At 44.9% G+C, this 11,448-nt stretch overlaps 1 protein-coding gene across 1 annotated transcript; it reads right to left on the bottom strand.

The window, feature by feature from the left end:
• Window positions 1-336: 336 nt before the first annotated feature.
• On the bottom strand, window positions 337-10,807 carry map1lc3b (microtubule-associated protein 1 light chain 3 beta). Its single transcript, XM_083654629.1, has 4 exons — window positions 10,511-10,807; window positions 4,660-4,715; window positions 762-868; window positions 337-510 (listed from the first exon to the last, which is right to left on the bottom strand). The coding sequence occupies exons 1-4, from the start codon at window positions 10,548-10,550 to the stop codon at window positions 342-344; spliced, it is 372 nt and encodes a 123-aa protein (XP_083510755.1). The 5' UTR covers window positions 10,551-10,807; the 3' UTR covers window positions 337-341.
• Between the last annotated feature and the right edge of the window lie 641 nt (window positions 10,808-11,448).

Genomic DNA, 11,448 nt, shown 5'->3' with positions numbered 1-11,448 from the left:
GTTTCTGTGTCTGTGTGTGTGTGTGTGTGTGTGTGTGTGTGTGTGTGTGTGTGTGTCTGTGTCTGTGTGTGTGTGTGTGTTTGCCCTAAGACTAAGGGCTCATGTCCACCAGCTCCGGGACAGATGCGGTATGGCTCCGGTACGGCTGCGAACAGACCCACACTCATATGACCTGTCAGAGAGTCCGCTCCTGCAGTTTTACCGGATCCGCATCTGGTGTACATTGGATGTAAGTAAGGGTGTGTGTGCTGGGAGAGAGGGTCACGTTAGAGTTGGGGGAGGGGGGAGGGCGTCTAAAACTATCATTGTCCAATCGCTGGCCAGGTGGAAGCGGAGGGTGTTCATTGGGCGGCGCCGAAGGTCTCCTGGGAGGCGTACACCATGTAGAGGAAGCCGTCTTGGTCCCGCTCGCGCTCGTACACCTCCGAGATGGCTGCCGACACCGACACCATGCTGTGCCCGTTGACCAACAGGAAGAATGCCTGGTTGGAGTTTAGCTGGAGACGCCTCCTGGTGGAGAAACAACAACATCGCACAGAGTTAGGAGAGGTGAGGAGAGGAGAGAGGAGGAGGAGAGGAGAGGATGAGAGGAGAGAGAAGGAGGAGGAGAGGAGAGGAGAGGAGAGGAGAGAGAAGGAGGAGGAGAGACGAGGAGAGGAGGAGAGGAGAGGAGGAGAGGAGGAGAGGAGAGGAGAGGAGGAGAGGAGGGGAGGGGAGAGGAGAGGAGAGGAGACAAGAAGAGAGGAGAGGTCCTACTGTACCTGATGATCTTGATGAGTTCACTCATGTTGACGTGGTCTGGCACCAGGAACTTGGTCTTGTCCAGGATGGGAAGCTGTTTCTCTCCTTTATACCTCTCAATGATCACCTATAGCACACACACACACAAACACACACACACACACACACACACACACACACACACACACACACACACACACACACACACACACACACACACACACACACACACACACACACAGGAATGAATTTTGCTGAGTGATTACTGACCGAACACAATAAGACTGATAGAATTCCATCTCTTCTGTTTTCCTGGACTATTCTTAGTCTTAGCCTAGTCTTAGACTAGTCTTAGACTATTCTTAGTCTTAGCCTAGTCTTAGACTAGTCTTAGACTATTCTTAGTCTTAGACTAGTCTTAGACTATAGCCTAGTCTTAGACTATTCGTAGTCTCAGACTAGTGTTAGACTATTCTTAGTCTTCGCCTAGTCTTAGACTATTCTTAGTCTTAGACTATTCTGAGGCTCTTCATCATGAAGAGCTTCATGATGAAGAGCTTCATGATGAAGAGCCTCATGATGAAGAGCTTCATGATGAAGAGCTTGACACACAAAACATCACTTTCTTGGTGCTAAATAAATAAATGAGTGAAAACAGAGCCCATGCAGTGTGTCAGCTGTTTTCATTCATTTTTTGAACACTGTTATTCAGCTTCAGCTTCCCCTGCAGCTCAGCACCTGCACACTACTGCCCAGCTCCATCTATGTGACGGAGTTGACAGTTCAGCATGCTAAAATGCAACCAAAAATAATAATCATCTCAAAGTACTCCATTGGTATCGGTCTCACCATAAAGGGTACTGGTATTGCTATCACAGTTATATTTAATGATAAGCAGCCCTAGTCTGTAGCCCCTCCCCCCCCCCCCCGCCTCTCTCCCATGGAGTCACATTACAGTGACACAGCACATCTGGCCTCTGCTCTGAACATCTACCATGACGTGACACTTTATCATCCCAAGAGAGAATACAGGAAACACACACACGCCTGGGGGCTGTGTGTGTGTGTGTGTGTGTGTGTGTGTGTGTGTGTGTGTGTGTGTGTGTGTGTGTGTGTGTGTGTGTGTGTGTGTCTGTGTGTGTGTGTGTCTGTGTGTGTGTGTGTGTGTGTGTGTGTGTGTGTGTGTGTGTGTGTGTGTGTGTGTGTGTGTGTGTGTGTTGGGGTGGGGTGGGGCATTCAAAGTGAGAGGAAGCTGTAATGGGACAGCAGATGGAAGCTGTGGTGACATTCTATCTCAGAAATTAGCAGGTGGAACAGGAGGAGTTGTGTGTGTGTGTGTGTGTGTGTGTGTGTGTGTGTGTGTATGTGTGTGTGTGTGTGTGTGTGCGTGCGTGCATGTGTGTGTGAGTGCGTGTGTGTTGGTGGTTGTTAGGATCCAACCGACACCTGGCTATGAAGCAGGTTGAGCCACAACCGTCTCTCACAAGAACAGTTCACAACATCTATTGAGCGATTACCAAGTGTCAAAAAGACATGAAATACTTCAGTGTTTCCCCTAGAAGATGTTTCAGGCCTGGAGGGATTTTGAAACGTACCCCGACTGCAAAGGTGGGGGGGCCCTCACTGGTGACGCTAAACCTTTAGCTAACCTGTTCACATCTATGTTCGCAATGCATCCCAAGTATCATCATACTATTATGGGATACGATGCGAACAGTTGTATTATGGGATGTGCGTTTCCCAGGCAACGACACACGTTGACACGTTTTAGAACAACGCCGCACGCTGGCACAATGCTCCTAAAAGCAAAATGCTTATTGTTTTGAATGATTTGGCATCTTCTATTACCGTCGACACTGTCAACACCACTAGTAATAGTATGCCATAAAGGTTTATTGAGATTTTGGGGAGAGCAGAAAAAAAATACTGAAAATAATCATAATAATTGTTGTGACTTTGTACCTACCTATGTCTTGTAATGGAGCCCCCCAGCACAATAATTTCACACGTGCATAATTGTACAACGGAGTGACAATATCTTGAATCTTGAAAGAGAGAGACCACTAAAGCTCCGTTCAATGACCAAATAATAAGAGTTCCGGTTTGGACGTTTAGCCTTCAAAACAAAAGCGGCCGCTATGCAACCACATACTATTTTTAGCCATTTTGGCTAAAATAAGCCCGTACAGTACGAGTGAATTGACATTCACCTCGTTTTTTGTAAAATATCGCCGCTATGCAACCACACAATGCTACTATTTTTAGCCATTTCGGATCAAATAAGCCAAACGTCCCCACTCTTTGACAGCGGAGCGCACCTCCTTGCTAGTGAAAAAAATGTAAACAGGAAGTCGACAACCGGCAACCGCTGAGAATCATGGGAAACGTAGGTCTTGTCAAAAAGGCCCAACAGCGAATACACGGACTCAGGCGGCTGAAGAAATTTGGGCTAAGGCCAGAAATCCTTACAGACTTCTACAGAGGCACCATTGAAAGCCTGCTGACTGGCTGCTTCACCACCTGGTACGGGAACCGTACCACCATGGACCGCAGGGCGCTACAGAGAGTGAGACGCGCGGCCCAGCACGTAACAGGATGTGAGTTGCCAGATCTGCATGAACTGTATAAACAGCGGTGCCTCAGGAGGTCCCTGAAGATCATCAAAGACACAAACCATCCCCACAACAGCCTGTTCTCCCTGTTACCCTCAGGGAGAAGATACAGGGTCCCAAAAGCACGCACAAATCGCTTGAGGAACAGTTTCTTCCCACAGGCCACGAGACTCCTTAACATACACAAATAGTGAAGTAGCCGTGCTGTACCGCACTGTAGCTGCTACCATTACGTATGTCTAATGTTTAATTGTATGTTTAATAAGGAATATGCTATTTGCGTATGTCAAATACGCCGAACTTAAAAACGCCGAGTTTAATTGTATGTTTAATAAGGAATATGCTATTTGCACCTGTATGTCAAACCTGGTATAGAGTGAGTCAGTCAGCCACCTGGTATAGAGTGAGTCAGTCAGCCACCTGGTATAGAGTGAGTCAGTCAGCCACCTGGTATAGAGTGAGTCAGTCAGTCACCTGGTATAGAGTGAGTCAGTCAGCCACCTGGTATAGAGTGAGTCAGTCAGCCACCTGGTATAGAGTGAGTCAGTCAGCCACCTGGTATAGAGTGAGTCAGTCAGTCACCTGGTATAGAGTGAGTCAGTCAGTCACCTGGTATAGAGTGAGTCAGTCAGTCACCTGGTATAGAGTGAGTCAGTCAGCCACCTTGGTATAGAGTGAGTCAGTCAGCCACCTGGTATAGAGTGAGTCAGTCAGCCACCTGGTATAGAGTGAGTCAGTCAGCCACCTGGTATAGAGTGAGTCAGTCAGCCACCTGGTATAGAGTGAGTCAGTCAGCCACCTGGTATAGAGTGAGTCAGTCAGCCACCTGGTATAGAGTGAGTCAGTCAGCCACCTGGTATAGAGTGAGTCAGTCAGCCACCTGGTATAGAGTGAGTCAGTCAGCCACCTGGTATAGAGTGAGTCAGTCAGTCACCTGGTATAGAGTGAGTCAGTCAGCCACCTGGTATAGAGTGAGTCAGTCAGCCACCTGGTATAGAGTGAGTCAGTCAGCCACCTGGTATAGAGTGAGTCAGTCAGCCACCTGGTATAGAGTGAGTCAGTCAGCCACCTGGTATAGAGTGAGTCAGTCAGCCACCTTGGCTTGTTCTTACAGGTTAGCTTAGCTCAGCCATATTATGACTATACTATATATGACTATCGCTGTGCCTTGCACTTTTCCCCCACAGTGGTTTGAAATGAACGCTAGTAAAGTATTTGTATTGAATTGTACGTTACACCCAGTCTCACACCTTCAAATGGATTTGCATAATATTTCCCTGATATTTGAATGTGTGGCTCAACTCACAGGAATCTTGTTGGGGTGCTGCTCTCGGATCAGTCTCACATCTTCTACTCTCTGTTCTGTAGGGCAGACGGACAGAAAGACAGACAGGTTAACAGACAGACAGATTAACAGACAGACAGAAAGACAGACAGGTTAACAGACACAAAGGGGCAGACAGACAGAAAGACAGACAGGTTAACAGACAGACAGATTAACAGACAGACACAAAGGGGCAGACAGACAGAAAGACAGACAGGTTAACAGACAGACAGGTTAGCAGGTAGACACACAACAGTCATAGCAGCACTGTGGACTAGCGGGGGAAAAGGCTCCGTTTAATACCTTTACAGCCATCCACCAAAAGTGTTTTTGGAGCTGCCAGCACCTTTTTGCAATTCATTCTCTATGTAAGGACGCGCTAAACGTGCTCCTCTTTCAAGGAGCGCAACCTGGCGTTTAAACACTGGTGGCGTCTCGTTTTTTTGACGGAGCGCTCTGGGCGTTTAAAGCTGAAAAAGATGAACATTTGGAGGAAAAGCGCGCTGCTCATCTTTTCCACTCCTCCTACCTTTTCTCCTCCCAGAGGGATCCTCAACCTCCGCTGCTGCCAGAATTGGCAATAATCTGGCTTTTAATGTTGTCAGTGAACAACATCAAACAGACAAAACTAACTAGGTGGCTACCGTCCTTGTGGTCGTTGTGTCCTGATCTGTACTGCGCACGACTGCAGGGGAAAACAAAAGGAAAGTACAGGTGTAAACGCAGAGAGGCAGCAGAGAGGCAGCAGAGAGGCAGCAGAGAGGCAGCAGAGAGGCAGCAGAGAGGCAGCAGAGAGGCAGGGTCACCTGATGCTGCTTCGTGTTGCTATGATCCGGACTCGTGACTTGACACAGTGTTACAAATGTTTGCACAGAGGACGACTTGTGAGTTTAACTTAATTCAATCACTGATTTCACACAACTGTTAACTGCCCTGTTACCCTCAGGGAGGAGATACAGGGTTCCAAAAGCACGCACAAATCGCTTGAGGAACAGTTTCTTCCCGCAGGCCACGAGACTCCTTAACACATTGAGTGCCAAGGACGTCTGTGGACGTCCTAAAAAAAAGTAACGAGGAGTGCCAAGGACGTCTGTGGACGTCCTAAAATCATAATTCATATTATTCCATAATTCTGCTGTTTAAGGTCGTACCTAGCCAGTGAGCATGAATCCCTTCAAGGGATCACACGGCGCCACCTTAAACATCGTCACAGGAGCTGCTCCACCCACCTCAGATCCTTTACTTTGTACAGGAGACAGCGGAGAAAGCCGTGATCAAAGTGGAAACCGATGCATGCTTCAGCCAGAGCCGTATTGATTGCTCTGTCTGCAGCGGAGCGGACAGTTGGCTCGGCTGCATCCGTGCCCACAACTGAGCTCTTCTGCTTATATCTATCTTCTATCTATCTGTTTCTCCACATGATTCCCTGCCAGAAAGCCAGCACCCGAAGCCGAACGGCCAAGCCCTTTTCGTTCAGTCGCGTTTGGCACTTCCTTGTTGCGCGCTGGGATCTGTCCGGGGCAAAAACGAGTCTGTGAAACAGACTCTGTGCGTGTGGGGAGGAGCCCGCAGCTCGGGGGTGGAGGGGGGTGGGGAGGGGGGAGGGGGGAGCAGGCTGCACAGAAACCACACCACGCCACCACATCAGAAAACACCAGCCAGAGTCAGTGAATGTGCTCGAAATTAGAGTGCAAAAAGTATTCATAAAAGTCACTATATCTTGAAAAGTAAAAAAAAACGGCAGAAAACCCTTGAAAGTGCACTTCTTACAGAGGCTGTCATTTCATAATGGAACTGTCTAGAAACAAAATTTCTTCTTTGAAAGAAGCAGGAGTGTTCAATGTTTCAGTAGAGTCCAGCCCTCTCAATATAGCTCTAATAGAAAAAATTCTATAGCTGTTTTCAACTGAATGGAAGTGAATCTGGCACAGGCTCCAGACAATTTTACTGAAGCGCTGTGGCACTCAATGTGTTAACATACACAAATAGTGTAGTAGCTGTACTGTACCGTACTGTAGCTGCTACCATTACGTATGTCTAATGTTTAATTGTATGTTTAATAAGGAATATGCTATTTGCACCTGTATGTCAAATACGTCGAATTTAAAATGTTTAAGCATGTCTAAAGTATGCACATTACATGTGCACCTATGTGCAGTGAATATGTCTCGGACTTGTCCTATCACTATACTGCCTTATTGCTTGTTGTGTCTATTGTTGTTTTTGCACTCATATGCCCTGTTATATTTGTACTATGTTGTAAACGGAGTCCACAGCACAAGAATTTCACACGTGATACTTGTACCATGGAGTGACAATAAAAATCTTGAATCTTGAATCTTGCCCACACAACTGTTACTCTGCCCACACAACTGTTAACTGCCCACACAACTGTTAGTGTTAACTGTTAGGAAAACTCATGTTGATCCTATTCAGGCTGTCATTTTATGGCGAACTTTGGGAAGTGAAGGTCACATTGTTGTTCTATGATAACATTTGGTCTAAGATGAGTTCACTGCCTAGGAACAAGGAAGCTCTCTCTCTTTCTGTTTATGCGTGTGTGCGTGCGTGTGTGTGTGTGTGTGTGTGTGTGCGTGCGTGCGTGTGTGTGTGCGTGTGTCTCTCTCTCTCTCTCTTATGACCGGACAACAAACCACCTTTGAGTCATCAGTTTGCAATAAAATAGAAGTCCCAAAACAGGAACACGTTGAACTAAAAGGCCTGTGTGGCTTTTCCAAACTTTTCTGCTGCTTAGACCTATTGGGTCATGTAGGAAAAGCCCTTGTGACAATGCAACAAGGTGGTGACATAAAGAGTTGGGTAGACTATGACCTCCAGTAGGCGATCGTCACAAGGCAAATATAACCACCAACATAACCAAACGTCAATGATACTTTCAGAAAATTATCCGTTTTTCCCTTCCTTCTGAATGACCATATCCTCATAATTAGGGCTGGGTTCAAAAAATCGATTCTCCGATTTTTAATCGATTTTTATTTTAATCCTCGATTATCGATTCATATGTCCAGAGATCGACTTTTTTTTTTTTTTTTTAATAAACAGGCTAAAATATTATGCTGTGTGTGGTAGTTGAAACATAGTTTCAAGTTGACGTTTATTTATGTTTGTAGTTGAAACAAAAAAATAAATACTGTAGGCTACATGAATGGAAATGTTTGATCATTAATATCTACTTTTAGAAATTATATAGGCTGAAATCAAATCACTGTGCATAATTGTGAAAGTGTCTTTATTGACAGATGAAAAGGCTGTTATTTATTTACCCTTTGTCACCACCTGGTGAGTAAATATATGTGTAACTAAAACCATTAAAATTGACAACAGGTCTGCAACTTTTTTTCCCCATGTATCTACTTGGCTGGTTGGGAACCCCTGTGTTACATAACTGGACAGTCATGTAATTCAGGGTACAGCTCAAAAAACACGTTTTGGTATCACTAACCAATCGAATCGGAATCGAATCGTATCGAATCGAATCGAAATTAATCGATTCGCAACCTTGTGAATCGGAATCGAATCGATTCTTGAAATTTGAACCAATACCCAGCTCTACTCATAATCTGCATCCGTTTCACACTAGGCCTACTTACAGTACTGTGTTGAATGATAGATTATTTAGAGATGTAGATTGATGTGTGGCTCACACAGGTGTGCTTTTGCAAGCTTGTAAGAACATGACAGTAAACACATCTGACATTGTCTGTGCACCTCCAGTGGGATCACACTGCTGACAGAAGCATTCCCTGTGCTGCTCACCAGCTCAAGTTGCAGGTTGAACTAACGCACCTGCTGCACCTGAAGTCCATGTTGACTTTGCTTCTAGCCAAGCTTCCGGAGGAGACATGGGATCTATTTGTCATCTGTGTCCCGATCACGTGTGTAATGAATACTACGCCAACTTCTGTCATGGTGATACCATACCATCAACATGAACAATACTGCATCATACAGCTGGCACTGGTCACTATCAACTCACTAGTGAGTACTGTGCCATACAATAAGTCAGTGATTCTCAATGTGGGGTCCTGACCACCAGGGGTCGTTTAGGGGGTTCCAGGGGTCCCCCAGCAAACTGAATTGTTAAACTTCACCATGATTTCATTACAAGATGTTAACACAAATCAAGAATGGATAAGAATGACTATTTTGATAATAGTTTAGTTTCTCTGTTATCTCTCTAATATCACCTGCAATACAGATAGTCTTGTTGTAATTAATTATGAACAAAATCATAATAATAATAATATAATAATATCTAATAATAATAAATATTCTCAGATTTGGGTCCAAGAGACAAAATCAAATGGTGGTCCGTGGGTCTAATGTGGACTAAATTAGGGGTCCTCGATATGAAAAAGGTTGAGAATCACGGCAATAAGTCACTAGATGGTAGTGATACAATTCAGTATAATCTGATGATCTTCCAGGGTTCATTTAACCACATGGCGTTATTATATCAGACAACCAGAGTCAAAAACTAGAGATTATGTAACAGAAAGGCAATTGGGTAAACAACTAACTCAACTTGCCTAGGCTAGCAGTAGGCTACGGGGCCTACTCAGCTAACTAACTAGGGCTGGGTGAGACAGCATCACCCAAACCATCCTCCACATAGAGGCCTAACAGGCCCTTCATTTAACCCACCCGAGCCTTCAAACAAAAAGAAACAGCAAACTAACTCCATCTCTCTCCACACGGTCCCATCCCCCAATCCTGCAGCTCTCTCTCTCTCCCTCTGCATAGACACACCACTTTGTTTTCCCCCACCGTGCTAGATACACACACACACACACACACACACACACACACACACACACACACACACACACACACACACACACACACAGCAAACTATTCTATTCTGTTCTATTCTGTTCTATTCGACTATGTGATGAACGTTAAGGTGTAGGCTAAAAGGCCTACAAGTCTGGGACAGTTGATTCTTCCTGTCATCTTCGGATAAGTTGACACGGATAGACCTAGCTAGGTGTAACGTTACAGTCACTTTCTGGGTTATGTGTAACATAGTTGATGATCGTGTCTAGTGTGTAACATATGTCTAGTGTGTAACATAGTGTCTGTCTAGTGTGTAACATAGTGTCTGTCTAGTGTGTAACATAGTGTCTGTCTAGTGTGTAACATAGTTGATCGTGTCTAGTGTGTAACATAGTTGATCGTGTCTAGTGTGTAACATATGTCTAGTGTGTAACATAGTGTCTGTCTAGTGTGTAACATAGTGTCTGTCTAGTGTGTAACATAGTGTCTGTCTAGTGTGTAACATAGTGTCTGTCTAGTGTGTAACATAGTTGATCGTGTCTAGTGTGTAACATAGTGTCTGTCTAGTGTGTAACATAGTGTCTGTCTAGTGTGTAACATAGTGTCTGTCTAGTGTGTAACAGTGTCTGTCTAGTGTGTAACATAGTGTCTGTCTAGTGTGTAACATAGTTGATCGTGTCTAGTGTGTAACATAGTGTCTGTCTAGTGTGTAACATAGTGTCTGTCTAGTGTGTAACATAGTGTCTGTCTAGTGTGTAACATAGTGTCTGTCTAGTGTGTAACATATGTCTAGTGTGTAACATAGTTGATCGTGGTGGCCTCGGTTGGACTATAGGAACATTATGGGGCTACAGTAGTTGGACAAGATGAACACTAGAGAGGTTTTGAGCTTGTGGCCTGTCAGCAAAACGCTGTAATCACTCATATACAGTTTACACACAACACGGAGATGACAACTAGACCCATCAGGTGATCAAAACAGCCGAGTCGTGTGAAATGCGATCACGTTAGCTCAGCTGGGATAACACTGACTTACCAAATGTCCTTCTTTGTTTGAAGGTTTTCTCTGAAGGCATATTGCGTCAAAGTCAACCCGTTTCGCAATTGAAGAAAACGGTGGCAGCGCGAGCAGGAGGTGAATAAAAAAACGTAGAAAGGGTTTATAAAAACGTTAAGTCGCTACGGTGTCTGTTATTTAGTTAAAAAAAATAGATTAGCCTACAACTTGAAACCATTTGATGTCGTCGTCGCTTCCTTCTTCTGTCTGGTGTTTTTTTCAGGACGAGGACGAGCTCGAACCAGCAAAACAAACCTGTCAGCTGACCTGTGACGTCAGGCAGCCTCTCTATCCCCCCCCCCTCTCTCTTCTTCTTCTTCTTCTTCTTCTTCTTCTTCTTCTTCTTCTTCTTCTTCTTCTTCTTCTTCTTCTTCTTCTTCTTCTTCTTCTTCTTCTTCTTCTTCTTCTTCTTCTTCTTCTTCTTCTTCTTCTTCTTCTTCTTCTGTTTGGTTTTACGGCGGTTGGCACATAGATATGGGTTGGCATACAACATGTTGCATTACCGCCTCCTTCTGGGTTAATCCATCAAATGTTCCGCTAATCCATTACTTGTCCATAGTCTTGTTAACAGTCCAGTTCCTCTCAAAAAACTGGCAACTAGTTTCTTGAAGAAACTAGTGGAGGGGAAGAAACTTTCTTCCCCTCCACTACTCCCACACATCCCATTATACCCTTCACACTGGCCTCTATTTGTCTCAGTGGAGTTGGCCGCTAGACGGCGCTGCGGAGATAGGAGGAGAGTTGGAGAGTGGTGTTGTGATGAGAGAAGTAGAAGGAGGGCGAAAACCCAGAACGTCTTGGACTGTTTCATTCACTGACACACACACACGTCGGTTACACTGGTATTGTCGAATACTGTCATCTGTTCATAATATGCATGCCATGCCATGACATATATTCTATTCTATTCTATTCTA

This window comes from Poromitra crassiceps (genome assembly GCF_964638095.1).
Source record: "Poromitra crassiceps genome assembly, chromosome: 18".
Lineage (NCBI taxonomy): Eukaryota > Metazoa > Chordata > Actinopteri > Beryciformes > Melamphaidae > Poromitra > Poromitra crassiceps.
This window is presented reverse-complemented; position numbering and strand designations above follow the sequence as displayed.

Excerpts from the sequence above, each read along its gene's own strand:
- map1lc3b (XM_083654629.1), bottom strand. The coding sequence starts at position 10,550 with ATGCCTTCAGAGAAAACCTTCAAACAAAGAAGGACATTTG. Across the intron at positions 4,716-10,510 it reads CAAACAAAGAAGGACATTTG|AACAGAGAGTAGAAGATGTG; the intron begins GTAAGTCAGTGT and ends TCTGCCCTACAG. Across the intron at positions 511-761 it reads GAACTCATCAAGATCATCAG|GAGGCGTCTCCAGCTAAACT; the intron begins GTACAGTAGGAC and ends TTTCTCCACCAG.